The sequence below is a fragment of the Cyprinus carpio genome, chromosome B2 (genome assembly GCF_018340385.1).
Source record: "Cyprinus carpio isolate SPL01 chromosome B2, ASM1834038v1, whole genome shotgun sequence".
NCBI lineage: Eukaryota > Metazoa > Chordata > Actinopteri > Cypriniformes > Cyprinidae > Cyprinus > Cyprinus carpio.
In genome coordinates this window covers 14,523,468-14,539,968 of record NC_056598.1, presented here as the reverse complement: position 1 = coordinate 14,539,968, position 16,501 = coordinate 14,523,468, and the positions used below count along the sequence as shown (strand labels likewise).

Here is a 16,501-nt window from a genome sequence, read left to right as displayed (position 1 = left end):
ACGGCACTTTCCCTGATATTTCTTCCTCAATTTTCCATATTGTTGAATCGAAAGAATCAGAATCGCTAATTCCTTCTAATTTCTAATCTTCATTCGATCTCATAATCCTCGCGCGCGCCCCAGATGTGCGTGTTCACTACGCCCACGCGCACGGACGCGCTCACGCCGCAGCGTCTCATTAAAGCGGCGGAGCCCAAGAGGAGCGAAACATGGCGACCTCGAATAATCCGCGAAAATTCAGCGAAAAGATCGCGTTACACAACCAGAAGCAAGCGGAAGAGACAGCTGCGTTCGAGGAGGTGATGAAAGACCTGAGCATTACTCGCGCGGCGCGTGTAAGTGTGACTGTTTTCTCTCTTCTGACAGCGTTGATCAGCAGAGCTGCGGGACAGGATTTGTGTTGATAGGACACGCACTGAAGCCGCCTGTCTGGACGTAAACAATAACAAACGCCCCTCTCCAGTGCGCCTTTATCTTTAGCGTTGATTTATAAATCGCCTTCCAATGGACGCCATTGAGATATTTGATAACAAACAGACGGTCACGACGAGGCCTTACAAAAGTTGCCGTGCTCACAGCTGCAGTGGAGGAGTGTGAATGGATTGAGCATGTGTGTTTGACAGCCACATTACAGTCTCTCGCCATTATAGCTGACTGCAATCAAAGCCGTATCCAGTGCATTTTAGCATCTAAATATACATTTCACGCACCATTCGTTCCCCTAGGCTTAAATCTGAATGTTACAAGCACTCAGTGAATAATTAAGCCATACACAACAATGTATTTGCTCAGTTCAGCATTATTGCTCAGTGCATTTTGCCCAAAATAAGCACTCCAGCAAACTATGATGACAGGGTTGTGATTTATACAGGCAGTGCTCTACTGACATCCCAATCAAGATCCAGGCTAAATACTACTTATTTCAGAGCTCAGCTCACAATTTTCTTTTGTTTTCTGTTTCATTGTTCTTTTACAATGTTGGAACTTGGTATCAATCATTATGATGTATTCCTCATTTTAAAGTCCCATTGGACAAGTGTGTTTGCTAAATTAATACATGCTTTTTTCAGTGAATTGCATTTCTTAGTTGTAACTTTCCATGATAATTTGTCACTTTTTTTCAGTGTTTGAATTCTTCCATTTCTACCATTATATAAAATCTATGGGATATTCATGATAACATATGTCTGCCTAGTATGGTTTTTTTAATGCATCTATAATATATAAGGCATCAGGTTGTTACATCCAAATTCCAACTGCTTTGATTTTTGGTTATTTTCTTAAATTGTTACTGATTATATAGCCACTTACCTTTGTATGTTTTTGACATCAGATGTAACTGGAAAGAGAGCTGTAATAAAAAGTAGCTAAAATGTATTGTACACCTATTCCTTCCTGTTCATACCAAGGACTATAAGTTTTAATAATACTAGTTCTTATTCTATGAAAATAGTACAAAAAACTGCTATACTGATAATGCGAAATATATTTGCGTTTTTAAATATGATAAAAAAATATAATCCAAGATTGAACAAGAATAAGATAGACAGCTAATAAGAATCCACATGACAAGTCATTTAAAGCGTAAGCTAGAATAATTGCACGCACACTTATAGTAAATAGAATATTATCATGCTTTGGTGTGGATGCTAATGTAGTTATCATTGCAAGATTTCCCTTCTTGTGTCCCTACTTAATGACACAATAGTGATTTATAATCAGAAGCCCCTTTGGGTAATTTTACTTCTATATTGTCTCACAGTTTTTGGTTGTTTTCTTTCTTGCAGTTACAATTACAGAAGACTCAATATTTACAGCTCGGTCAGAACCGAGGACAGTACTATGGCGGCTCTTTGCCAAATGTCAATCAGATTGGAAACACCACCATTGACCTTCCCTTTCAGGTGAGGAGCACTTTGACAGGTGAAATTAAGAATGCATATGCGGAATGCAAGTTGTGTACTGACATCTTCAAGTTTGTTGGTTTTCATCAGACTCCTTTTCAGAATTCGGGATTGGACACAAGCAGAACAACTCGTCACCATGGGCTGGTGGACAGGGTCTACCGGGACAGGAATCGCATCACGTCGCCAAACCGCAGACCTCTCTCTGTGGACAAACATGGCCGTCAAATATCCTTGATGAGTCTACTCATGAATGCAGACAGATGTTTTGGTCTGTGTGGCCTACAAAGGCATATTTGTCTCATATGTCTGCGATTCACTTATTCTAACATTATGAAGTCCTTAATGTTGATTCTCACATTGATAGCTGTCCATATGCCTCTGTGTATCTGTCACCCCCACCTGATACCAGCTGGAGGAGGTGAGAGTTTATACTCACACAGTCTGCTTGGATGTGCTGAAGACTGTGCATATGTGCAGGAGTAGTAGCTGTAAAAATGGCATGTCAGTAATTATGCTTCATAGCTAACGTTTACATTATGTTTTCTGAGATGTCTAGCTAAGTTGTAGTTTGCCTATTTAATGTAAGTGACTATCTAAAATTTCATTATATCCTTTTACCACTCTACTGTCCTTTTGTGGTACACTATAAACTTTAATTTTAGTCAGGGGAGTCCTTTGCCTTCTTTAATTTAGTTGTGCTTGTTTTGTAGGACCAACTCAGACTCTGCCCTGCATCAGAGCACTTTGAACCCAAACCCACAAGATGCATTTGCAGGAGGGTCTCAAGATTTGCAGCCAAAACAAGGTAAATAAAATGTTTATTTTATTTACAGTTTTATTGCTTTATGATCTATTAAATGTTGTCATCAATAAGGTTAAATGTTGCAGTGAACTGTCCAATTGTCTCAGTGTATGATTTCATTTCTCTCTATGTACTAGTTCTTCTTCTCACTATGCCAGGAACAGGGGAACCTGAAAGTGACATGGACAAAGAAGGTCAAAAGCAGATATGGGATCACAAAAAGGTACATTTAGAAATAGATTTCTTTCATATGAATTTCGTGGAATCTTTTATCAATGAAGTATTTATCGTTTTTTCATAGACTACTTCACCAAGGCCCAAGGCAAACAAAATACCTGGAATCAAGTAAGTGTGGTTTCATTGGATTTTTTTTTACTGATAGTGTAAAGTACAGGGTAGGTGAATGGAAGGACCATGCAGCACTTGAAGAGTCAAGGTCATTTGAGCAAACAGCCTTGTTTTTATCACATCATAATCTGTACAATGGCCTCTTTCTGTTGACATATCTGTTTATCCCAGTTCCTTCTAACGTCCCTCATCTCATTTCCCCAGCATATTTCCATCTCCAGATCAGGAAATGATTGCATCTCTAATCCCAGCGGCACACAACACGGGCGGCTCTCTGCCAGACCTGACCAACATCCAGATCCCCCCTCCTCTCCCCACACCCCTGGACCCTGATGACTCCTCTTCCTCTGTCAGTGCCTCCAACAGCACTGGCAACCTGGCCAACACTCACATGGGCCTCACGTCTGTCAGCCAAGGTGATTCTCACAAGCATATGCATTAGGGCAGTGGGTCTCAGTCCTTTTGACTCCAGGTCCCCTGTGTAGGTTAATAGGTTTCCACTGGTACATCAGCTGTGATGACAAGTTTTGAAAACTAACTGAAATAATTATAATTTATATGATTCAGAATTCCAGAAATTGTAAAAGCTGAATGTTTTTCAGGGACTTTCTGAACACAACTTTCTAAACTTCCGAAACTTTCAAGCTCATGTTTATTTCTGTTACACATTTAAAACAACATTCAATGACCAAAGTGCTGTACATCGGTGGTTCTCATGCTTTTTACAGCGGCATACCCCCTGGGGCATTTAACATTCTTCCACTTAGACTGCAGTCACGCCTTTTCCATCAAAGGACAATAATATTTGCCCCCTTAAATTGATTTACAGGTGCATTTTTTACCTTTATAGAGGCAAATATTTTCTATCCTTATTTGTGTCATGTTTTATGGCATATTCTTAACATTCCATTAAGTGTATTATTAATATTAAAAAAAAGCAATAAAAAATCAAAAATAAAATTGAAAATTTAAAAATAAAAAAACAAATACATCCAGTAAATTTCCTCAATTAACTACCCTAACAATCCTTCAAATTGTACATTCATTCATTCAGTCAGTAACAAAACAAAATGCTGTAGTTATGAATGTTATTAATCATTAACTCTTCAAATTGTTCAAAGCCACAGATTCGTTCACTAACTAAACACCACTTGCTTGGAGACGCACACCAGATAATACGGATTTCATGCAAAATAGAGATACTATACAATTTTTTTTACTATATAGTAAAATGAGATACTATAGTAATACGTTGTCGCCATGGATATTCCAAATCATGCTTCTGTGCTGGAAGAACGCTGTGCCACAAAAGCATTCTCAAGCGCCACCAGCTGGTCGTTTATAGAAGAGCGCCTGACATTTTTTGAGCTTGCTAAAAACTATTTGGTTGACACACGTTATTGAATATTTATTGTTAGCCATATGGCCTATTAGTCTTTTTTTTGCATTTATGCAATATACTGGAGCCAAACCTGAGAAAGTAGACCAGAAATGGTTTAATTTTACACACTAATTGTGAATGAGCAGCATGCACAAGTTATTTACCAATTGAATATTTACATGTTGTTAGTTAAACTTCATGTTTAGCCTATCGGACCTTACAAAGCGTTTGTGAATCGGAGGAAAGTTTTTATATGTTTTTTTTCATTTATGCAATGAAAGTGAATTAATCTTGATTTATCTCAAATATCTTGTTGCTTTATCTTAATTTAATGCTTAAATTAAAATTTATTTAAAGTTATCTTAAGGCCCCCTTTGAAATTTGCTGAGGCCTTGTCCCTCTGTTTGAGAACCACTGTTTTAAGATATGTATTTGTGTGTAAAGATGTCCTGTGCTGTAAATGTCATAACACTCTGATTATGAAGGCTAACTTTGGACATTTGTGGGCAAGATAAGCCAAAATATTGTATTATATATGTATTAGATGCCACTTTATTCTCTCTCCGGTTAAAACAATCTAATAACTCTTGTCTGCTAGCCTCTAACATTTCATCAAATTTGATATCATCTTATCTAAATGGATTTTCACACTCATTGAAAATCATTAGTAGCTATTTATTCAACATCTTGGAAGAAGTTCTTACATAAATTGGAAAGTACAATCCACACTAGAGGCTTAGTAACTACTAGCTGGATGGTAACTAACTCTGTACTGAATTCTGTTGTTAGTAGGTTGTACATTTTTATGAGTGATTTTATTTGACATGCACAATATGGACCGAAGCACACAGAGACATGCTGTTTAGGTCGGGCTTGTGTTGTAGAGCTGCCAACAAAATCATTTAATAACATAATGTCCTTTCTCTTAAATTATAAATGAGTGTGAATGTCAACATGATCATGTATGTCTAAAGGATGGAGGTCTGTCATTACTCTCATCAGGTGTGACATCAGCCCAGCCCACAGCGACAGTGAGCATTCAGCGCCGCCATGAGAATGTAGTTCCTCTGATCCTCAATACAGACTCCCAGCAGCACCCGAGTCTTCAGCAGCTGTCGCCCACCCTCTCTCCTCCTCTCTCTCTGGCACAGGTAACACTGCGCTCATTACTTCAAGTATTGAGCTGGTGTTACAGAAGGAACATTAGATGCTAATCTAATCACTCAGATGCTGATAGAGCGTCTCAATCTGGATCTGTGTTGAATAGGCGGTGGCGATAGACGCCATGACGCTGGAGCAGCAGTTGGCTCAGTATGCGTTCTTCAGTCAGCCGTCCACACAGACACAGGGGGTCGGTGGGCTTCCCCAGCTCCAGCAGAACACCCAGCTGCCATCTGTCTCTGGCAGCCAGACACAAACCTCTGTGGGCATTGATATTAACACGGTAAGATCACATCTCAACACTTACCTCCATGTACGGTCTGTCAGTCAGATCATACAGGGCACTAAATGGTTTAATTTAATTTAAAATGACAAATACTGTACCAGACTCATTATACACAAATGCAGAAAATAGCAATAATGAGTATGAAGTGGGGAAAAGAAGCTAAATCAAAATAGTTCAAAATTTTAGCTTTTGTTTAAGTCAGCCCCCTTTCTCTCTGCACCTTCCGTTTTTCTCACTATTGTTTAAATGATTGGAGTTCGTATGTTTCCCATGTACTTTCTTCGCTGACTTTCCTCCACTGTTCCATTTCCTTCTCAGAGTAAATTAATAAAAAAAAAAATAATTGTGACGACATTTCTCACAACTTTATTTAATGTTATCACAACATTATTAAAAATGAAACGGGTAATTGTAAGATAAAGTTTAAAATGAAGTGGCAATCTCAAAATGTTTTTGTTTGTTCTCGCAATGACCTGCTTTATTTTTAATGATGGGTAAAGAAATATGTGATATAAAGTCACAGTTGTGAGATTTGACTTTAATATTTTCTGGTCCATCTTCAGCCATTTAAAAAGAAAAATAACACTGCCATTCAGAAGCTTGGAGTCAGTAATAAGAAATTAATTTATTCAGCAAAAATGCATTAAATTGATCAAAAGTGACTTAAGACATTTATAACGTTCAAAAAGATTTCAATTCCTTTGAACTTTATTAAAATTCTGAAAACAAAATCTATCATGGTTTTCCAAAAAAATATTAAGTAGCACAACTGTTTACAAAATTGGTAATGGTAAGAATTGGTTCTTGAGCAGTAAATCAGCCTATTACAATGATTTCTGAAGGATCATGTGACCCTGAAGACTGAAGTAATGGCTGTTGAACTCTGCCATTACAGGAATAAATGTTTTTTTTTTAAATGCATTTAAATAGAAAACAGCTATTTGTAATATTATTTAATATATATAATATAATATATTTAACAAAAAATATAAATTGTAATATTATTTCACGATATTACTATTTTTATTGTATTTTTGATCAAATAAATGCTGCCTTGGTGAGTATAATATACTTCTTTCAGAAACATTGAACATTCTTACTGATTCCAAACTTTTGAATGGTAGTGTATGTAGATGAACTTTATATTATCTGTAAAATGTATTTCAAGCATATATGGACAGGCATTTAGATCAAACATTTTAAAATCTTAAAAAAACACATTTCAAACACGTCCAGACATTTAACAAGCAGAGTTCTTTCTTTCTCAGTTCTCAGCTTGTTCTGTTTTTAACACTCCCTCAATCTTGACAGAATGAAGAAATCTGAATATCATACTACCAAGTAAAGACGGGAAAAAATATATGTATTTCTATTTATTAGTGGTCTTACAATAACAAGGTCCTAGTAAAAATGTCCTAGCTGCAGAGTTTACATGACAAGAGACATTGTAAATTGTTGAGAGCCACAGGCCACATACCCTGAGTCAGAGGTCCCCTACAGGGGCTCTGCTGGTCTAACTTGGTGTTGTCCCATATAGGCTGCTTCCCTCCAGCAGTACCGCTGTAGGGTGGGGTCTTCGGCCAATCAGTCTCCAACCTCTCCGGTCTCCAATCAAGGCTTCTCTCCAGGGGGCTCGCCTCAAGTAAGGGCGAATCCAGCAGCCGCTGCTTCCTCCTGTAGTTTGTTTTGTTTGGAGCCGATCTGGAGGCTGTCCCTTTAGCCGCTTTGTGTGTCCAAGTCCAGTCGTGTCTCCCAGTCTCTCTGATCCCGGCTGCTTTGCTGTGTGTCTGAGCACCACTTACTCGTTCTGTGTATCATGCTGACTAGCGATATAAGCCAATTTTAATGTACGCCATACTCAAAGTGCCATTGCTGTTATACGTCCTTTCACTGGATCATGTGCATATTGTGCATTTTGAGCAAAATTGCTGGTTGTGTCAGTATGACGAAAATTATTGTCTTGAAAATGGTTAATTATTGTATTGTAAATGCTTTGATCCATGAAATAATTAAAAAATTACCAAATTAAACTTCTGTGTAGAAAAACAAATAAACAAATATTCACTACGATCTACCAGCCAGTTCAGGTACCAAGGCCAACTAACTTTCACAAAAATAATGAGGGCTACACTCTGGGGAAAAAAAAAAATCTAAAATCTCTGCAATCTAAACAACATAAATTTAGTAAATTAATATTGTACTATATGCATGAAATTACATGGCATACTAAAATGCGACATTAAGTTTTATTCAGTATGTATCAGAGGATCTCTGCTCTGTCGTTCTCCAATAATGGACCTGAAAAAGGTTAGATATCCTAGTTGATATTATCAGAGAGAATTATAGTCTTATTTTTTCAGTCACTTTGCCTTTAGCCAGGATTGTGGAATCCAATCCTGCTCATGGAAGGTCAATCTCCAGCAGAGTTTAGCTCCAACACACTTGGCTGGAAGTTTCTAATGAGTCTGAAGACATTGATTAGTTGATTCAGATGTGTTTCATTGGGTTTGGAGCTAAATTTTGCAGGACAGTGGTCCTCCAGGAACAGGTTCAGACACCCCTGTCTTTCGGCAGAGTTCACTGACTGCTGCAATGGATGCCACAGTCTGTGTGTCATTTTCTGTCATTTTCTTTCATCACAGCTTTTTGCTTTGTAAGGATTCTGTTAGAATCCAGATGAAAAGTTTTAAAGTGGGAATAATGGTGTGCAACTCCTTCCTCTTGGTCTCTAAAAGCCATTTTGTGAATTATTATTATTATTATTATTATTATTATTTTAGATATTTAGGCATAGGTTTTTGTTTATCTGTTGCTTTAACAAGGTGTTACATTTCTGTAGAGTACACTTGCAACATATTTTTGTTTGAAATGAGCCAAAATGTCTTCATGTCAAACATGGTGATGCAGAATTAGTGTTGTCATCTTGCATCATGAATTGTTACACAGAATTTTTTGTGGATTTAGATGCTCTTCTGGGCTAAATGCATTGTTTTAGGGCCTTGGTGAGTTATTTGTGGTGATTTATCTTGTGCCTCTTTGTGGATGGTTATTTGTAATGTGTTCTTGTTTTAGCACTCATCCATTCTCGGAAGTGTCTTTGGTGATGCCTTTTACGACCAGCAGCTCTCCCCTCGGCAGACCAGTGCTTTGTCTCAGCAGGTGAGTCGTTCCAAACCCGTAAAAGCTTTGTTCGTCTTCGGAACACAATTTATGATATTTTGGATGAAAACCGGGAGGCTTGTGACTATCCCATTGACTGCCAAGTAAATTGCACTGTCAAGGTCCAGAAAAGTATGAAAGACATCATATATTCATACATATATTCATACACATATATATATATATATATATATATATATATATAGAAAGAGTGAATGTCTGTAAACAGTTCATTCCTTACTTCTTACATGTACAAACCACAAGAGGGCAGCTGAAAGCTTTGAGATGACAGGCGAAGTGTTTTCTGTCGACTATTCTTCAATAGTGTCACAGTGGGAAAAGCACATGCTTACAACACAAAAGAGCCGCACAGGGACATAGATTTGAATCCGCCCTGCGTCATGTTCCAGTCCCAAATCCCCCACTTTCCCCCTTCATGTTTCTGTCTGCTCTTCTGTGTAATGCAACAAAGACATACTTTACCTGCCATTAGTTTTTTAAATGTCAACACTATTTTAATTTTATTAAATATATTCAAAAGAACCGTTGCTGCTGACAAATAGAAAAGGTAATGGATTTCCATATTGCAAAACCCGACTTCAAAGTCAGTTTTGATCCCAGAGAGCTTATTTTAATATTTAAACTTAGGCCAATAAGCCAAACAGGTTCTTGTAAGATAAATGTATATTAAAGGTATACGTAGTAAGGTGTGTGTATATACACTACCATTCAAAAGACTGGGGTGGGTAAGATTTTTTTGAATGTTTTTGAAAGTGTTTTTTTATGCTCAGAAAGGCTGCACTTATTTTATAAAAAAAATACGTCAAAAAAAACAGTACGATTGTGAAATAGTATTACAATTTAAACTGTTCTATTTGAATATCTTGTAAATTGTGATTATTTCCTGTGATGGCAAAACTGGCGATTACTCCAGTCTTTAGTGTCATATGATCCTTCAGAAATCATTATAATCTGCTCATTTGCTGCTCAAGAAACATTTATTATTATAATTGTCAAAGTCGTGATGCTTAATATTTTTGTGGAAACTGTAATAATTTTTTGAGGATTCTTTAATGAATAGAATGTTCTAAAGAACAGCATTTATTTGAAATAGAAATCTAATTTAACTTCATAAATGTCTTTACTGTCACTTGAGTTATTCAGCGCAACCTTATTAAATAAAATTATTAATTTCTTTAAATAAAATATAAATAAATTCTACTACATGTGTGATTGTATCCAAAAAAAAAATTCTTCCATTGATTTTCTCCCTCATCCTTTACTTTATAGTCATCGAATTTGTTTTGATTCTTTAGCTGGAGCAGTTTAACATGATTGAGAATCCCATCAGCTCAAACAGTCTGTACACTGAGGGATCCACTCTAAACTACTCTCAAGCTGCGATGCTAAACCTCACCGGGAGCCACGGCAGCCTGCAGGACGCACAGCAGCTAGGCTACAGCAGCCATGGGAACATCCCCAACATCATTCTCACAGGTATTGCATCTGCCCGGTTACATATTGCATAATATTGCACGTATGCTGGCAATGCTGCCGTGAAGCCAGGCATCAAAGAGCTCCCTCTAAAATTTAGCATATTATATTACCCATCTTTTAGTTGCAGGATAGTCTCCCCTGAGCCTATACAAAGAGTTGTCCAACTCTCTGACAGGTGACGTGAGCTTTGACGCAGATTCCCAGTTCCCTCTGGATGAGCTGAAAATCGATCCGCTGACGCTGGACGGCCTTCACATGCTCAACGATCCAGACATGGTTCTGGCCGACTCTGCAACAGAAGATGCTTTCCGGATGGACAGGCTGTGAAATCTTTAGGTATACCATGTTCATTTGTCCTTCTTTGAGATGGGTGTTTAAATGGGAGAGAAGCAGCATGTCTGGGGGACACTTTGGCCCTGTTTCTCAAAGCCCATCCTCTGGGAAGAGATTGCTGAGAATGCTGCCACAGCATGCTAGGGGGAAAATGGGAAAGCAGTACTGCCACTTCTAACGAATCAACCTTTTGAGCAAGCAGCCCATCGTTTCTTAGGATAATACACTCGCACCTCAGCAATTGTGGTTCCTTTAGCTCTATAGAGAGAATGTGACACTACATAAGTTCCCTCTTAACATTCAAACATGCGTTCTTCCATTTCATTTCCTCCTTCTGATGCCTGCCATACATGCCTGTTACTTTCCTTTTTCTTTAAATATAAAAATTTAGTTATGCACTTTTATACATGCATATGCCACCAAAAACATTGTTTATGATCCGTTTTTAATTTATTTTCCTTTACAAATATTTCTTGCTTGTAAGAACATTAATGGTTAAAAAGGAGTGTTAATCCTCCCCATTTTAAAGGCAGATTTCCTACACCTGCAACATGTCAACAACACTAATGTACTTCAGTGCAGTCTGAACATATGATTGTAATGTTTTATAGATGTCTAGTTCTGTCACGTCGTTCTCAGATAGTGGTACAGTGCTAATGTGGCTCAAGATGATCACGTTCATCTGGCTGAAAAGTGTACAACTGGAAATCTTAATATCAAAAGACACGTTTAATGGGATAAGTTCTGTCACCATTTGCTCACCCTCTTGTTGTTTCAAGCCTGTATGACTTATTTGTGGAAGAAAATATTTTTGTCCATGCATTGAAAGTCAGTGGAGTCCCAAGCAAACCATTTGGACCCCATTGACTTTCATTGTTTTGGATAACACATTTTTTTTTTGTCACACACACAAAAAAGAAACTCTTACAGGTTTTGGAATGAAAAGAGAGTGAGTAAATGATGACATAACTTTTCATTTTGGGGTGAACTGTCCCTTTAAAATGTGCAGTATATGCACACAAACGATGTAAAAGGCAGTAGCTAGTGAACAACTGCCATGCAATTTATGCATTAGGAAACCTTTTCATGCCAGTAATATGGTGTTTTAAGTCAACAGACTTGTATATTAAATGTACAGTATGTAGTGTTACAGTATGGCCTAAAATCTCAGCCATGGTAACTGGTACAGTCAAAATGATGCTACAAACTTTACTTTGAAAGAAACATGAAGACAGTATGTGATCATGATGATCGTTTGCATATATGTATCAGAACTATTCACTGTGATAACCAGATTCTGCCTTACACTGAAGATGCAGTTTTCGTCCGTTTTGTTCAGCGTAGCTGAAGGTGTTTTCTGGTACTGTAACTCACAAGGTTGTCCTGGCACACAGTTCTCATTCCTCTACTGGTGTCTTTGTGATATCATATGCCCAAACGGGGAGGTTTACTACTCTTTTTAAATCCTGTCACTTTCATCTTTTTGTCATATTTCTCAGACTTTTATAATCTTACCACTTTTGTAAGTGTGAGAATTTTGTGTGCAATTTGACAACATTAATACGATCTTAATGTTTAAATTATTGAAATGCTGAATATATATATATATATATATATATATATATTTTTTTTTTTTTTTTTTTTAAGAAATTTTGTTATGTAAAATTTCTCTACGTACAAGGGGATAATCAGATTTGGATAAATATCTATGCAAAGCATAATCAAACATACTAGATCACAAAAATACTAAAGAAAAGGCTCAAACAGACATATGGCTTTTACAGCATCTGTGGGTTCTGAGTCTGTGCAGCTGAATTTTACTTGTTACATGGATTGCTTTGTCTGTTGTCAGCAAAAAGGAAAATAAAAACAGAAGCAGTTAATGCATGAAAACCGTTTGGATTCTCCATAAGGGATTCTTCTTGTAAGGGATCTGATTGCACCGTGTAAATTTCCTGTATAAAAAAGCATGACCTACATGTGCTTTGTCTCTGACAAACTGTTTTCATGAGGATCATGCTTCATGTGTTCAAAATGTAAAATAATTGACGAGAAGGATGTGTCAGGTAATCAGTTACTGTTATATTCTTTTACTTGACTGCCTCATTGAAAAGAACAGCGTTGCTGAAACCAGAATGTATTTCATCATTTTTATGTAGGACCAAACATATTACTGAAACTAGCATTATTTTTGTTACTGTGGTGTTTATGTACCGTTCCACGTGTTTAATAGTTGCCCTCTGCTTTGTTGTGGCACCTCCATTTCATTTACAAGAGGCTACTTTGTACAGAAACTCATGGCTATTGAACTGTGAGCGTTTTGTATTTTTATTTTGCATGTCTGACCATCACAAGTATTGGTGATTGATAAGCTGTGCACTTTTATCTCTGTGATATTTTATTTTACATCTCTATATATGTGTTCTGCATTTGTGAACTTACTACATGAAATCATTTCCTACAATTACTTGGCACTTTAATCAATACCTAATCCATTTTTTTTTCACCCCTCTAAGTGACTGTTAAGTGCACTGGGTCTATTTCCCCCTCTGTTTGGCCGACTTTGCCTTCTAATCTAAGACAAGTATTTTTGAAGAGGAAAAAAGTATCTGTTGTCTATTTATGATTTTATACTTGGTCAGCGCAAAAAAAAACAAAAACTTTTTTATGTAGTATTAGGAAAAAGTATCAAGTTCCCCGATATTAACAAAATGCATTTAAGAAGGCAGGTTACTTTCTGCATCTCAGTTCACCATAGTAGACTATTTTACCTTTTATAAAGCTTCATCTCTGGATCATAGTGTTTCATTACCATCAACTGAACCAATCCAGAACATTCTCCAACAGGAGAGCATGCAGACAAGACACAATCATTGTTACCCATAACTTATTCAGTATCTAATGTATGCACAGTCTACATGTATATAAATGCTACACTACATTTCTATATTTTAAAAAGTAAGAGTAGATCATAAAATATCAGGAGTATGTAAAAAAAAAAAAAACTACACCTATATAAAATATATATATATATATATATATATATATATATATATATATATATATATATATATATATATATATATATAAAACATTAAATGAACAATATGGAACTATATGTTTTTACATTTTAAAATGCTTGAAGTGGACGCTATACTGTCCCTCCGTTCAGGGGTTTCACACTTTCCTCAAACTCATGGTTTAAACACACAGATCTGTGTTCATTATCAAGTGTGCTCACACTTCTAGCCAAATCATATGTTTTTAGTACATTTAGTTTTGCTTTTCAGCCTCTATACACTGAACCTTGTTGAAGCTTTGTGAATTAATATACTTTTATGTCTTTGTTTTGTAGTGTTTGCAGTACAACTATTAGTTTCTGGATGATATCTTTTATTTTGTGTTTTGTGTATGTGCATTGGGATTTTAATGTTTAAGTACTGTAAAAGTCTTCACATGCTCAAAGTCTGTTTGCTACAGTGTGTTGTAGTTATGTGATATTTTTTTTTTTGCCGTGGTTGCTTTATCCAACCAGTTCCTAGATTTCCAAATATCTGACTTGGCCAGTTTTCTTTGCATTCAAAAATGTTTTCACAAGTGTCCTAATAATGCAGAAAAATAAGAGATCTTTATTTTGTGGGATACAATTGAAAAGCGATGTCTTGTTTTTTTTTTTTTTTTTTTTTTTAAGTAACTTATTTTGATCTGAAATCTGAAAATATCCTGTTTAATAGCTTGATATGAATGGAAATATTACATATGCTGAGTATTCTGTAATTCGCACCAGTGAAAACACTTTAAATTTAAAATAGTTTATTTTTGTCCCAAACAAGAATAGGTTTTTAATTGTGCAAATGCTTATTTTTGAGTGTGCCATTAGATTTTAACCATCTTTAACCTATTCAAAAAAGTTTTTTTTTTTAAGATGAGGCCTAATCATAGTTATTTTTATTTTTATTAATTTGCACATCATTCATTTGCCAAAATGCCCAGTTCATAGGGCCAGAAAAATAATAGTGCAGAAAGCTTGTATACTATACATTCATTCTTTCTCTATAATTGACAAGCCATTGAAAAAAGCCAAAGTTTGTTGTTTGTATTTTTTAAAATTGAAGTTATGCTTGGTCTGTTACTGTTACGGCTTCAATATAAAGATGCTCTTGTGAATTGCCACAGAGACTACTTAGTGTCTATGTTGATCGACGGTAAGAATTTTCTTTGGTGTTTTAGGACAAGCGTATTTAAAAATGAAGCAGTTATGTAACTTGATGTATAATCTCTCCCAGGGCCAACCATTTACATGAGACTCTATATGTCTTCAGCCTTTAACACTGAAACCCTGCTTTATATTGGGTGAACTTTTACTGCATGGTACTGAATATTAAAATACCCGCAAGTCTTGATGTGATGTCCTGCTTTTTTGCAGTTATCAAGCTCCGAGTATATCTCTCTGCTAGTGCATTACTAAAACTTTTGCAACTGGAAATATCATTTTTGATTAAGTGGTTTTGTATAATTTTTTTCCTTTATGTACAAAAAAAAAATTGTTATAGTGCTAAAGAGACAACTTGATAATGCAACCCAGTGGAACTGAAATGCATACATGTCAAAACGTTAAAATACTCTACAGTATGTGCATTTAATGAATGTGAACTGTCTCGGTGGTTCATATCTATACAAAGGCAGCTAATTTCTATTTTTTCAGTGTATGATAATTCAGATGTTGCACATACATTTAACTGCAAAGTTCAGACGTTAATCCAATTTTTTGCAACAAGACGTAACTCTACTCACCAAATATGCAAACCTAGCTTTCAGGAACATAGCTTTGCAGCTTTGTGGTTTGGTTTATCTGACCCTTTAAAACAAAAGGAAAATATGTTCCTATTACTATATGTTTTCTATGAAAAATAGAAAACAAAATAATAATTAAAAAATAATATAAAACATTGTGGGCTTTGTAAGTGTGCTACTTATTTAAAACAATGTTATCAAGCTTAAATTCCATTGTCCTTACTGTATTTTTCTGTGTGGAAGCTTAAGTCTTTGTACCTTTGCATTAATATTTGTTTATGGAATTGAATAAAAATGTTAAAAAGCATTTTTTTTGTATGATTTTTTCCTCTGAGCTCAGAGACACTCAAACAGAGAAGTTAGGTCTGTGCTTATAACTATTTTATAAATATAGACTCCATACATAGTGTAGTAATATTGATAAGAATTGTGTTATAGAAAATAGAATCATAAAGAGAAAAACAAATTTGCTAACTGTAAGTGATATATATTATTTTCAATAGGCGTAGGATACAAAAATAAACGTCTGTTTGTAACCTATTATTAGGGAAAGTTCTGTATACATAAAATAAATGGTATTTGCATATTTTTTATTTTAGAATTGACAAAGCAATACTAATGTTTCCAAGATATTAGAAGGCTACTAGAAAACTGTTATTCTTAAATATGTTGATCGCTTAATGAAGTGACATCATTTTCCTCTTTTCTTTTTGTTATTTATATTTTTAGTTAACTTACTGTCTAGAACCTAAAATGTTTATCTACGGTTTGTATAATTTGTAACATGTTCATTGTGGATTATGGATATTTATCATAGTGCTGTTTCTATCATG

At 35.8% G+C, this 16,501-nt stretch overlaps 1 protein-coding gene across 4 annotated transcripts; it reads left to right on the top strand.

Moving 5' to 3' along the window:
- Positions 1–131: 131 nt before the first annotated feature.
- On the top strand, positions 132–15,975 carry crtc1a (CREB regulated transcription coactivator 1a). Of its 4 annotated transcripts, XM_042718227.1 has the most exons (14): positions 138–335; positions 1,788–1,904; positions 1,995–2,132; positions 2,264–2,325; positions 2,618–2,712; positions 2,847–2,932; positions 3,011–3,054; positions 3,262–3,473; positions 5,441–5,589; positions 5,706–5,882; positions 7,423–7,527; positions 8,958–9,044; positions 10,361–10,541; positions 10,717–15,975. In XM_042718227.1, the coding sequence occupies exons 1-14, from the start codon at positions 210–212 to the stop codon at positions 10,866–10,868; spliced, it is 1,731 nt and encodes a 576-aa protein (XP_042574161.1). In that variant the 5' UTR covers positions 138–209; the 3' UTR covers positions 10,869–15,975. The 4 variants fall into 4 exon arrangements, with proteins under 4 accessions (XP_042574162.1, XP_042574160.1, XP_042574161.1 ...); XM_042718228.1 differs by having other exon boundaries at positions 132–335; positions 1,788–2,132; positions 10,663–10,799; XM_042718226.1 differs by having other exon boundaries at positions 134–335; positions 1,788–2,132.
- Positions 15,976–16,501: the final 526 nt, after the last annotated feature.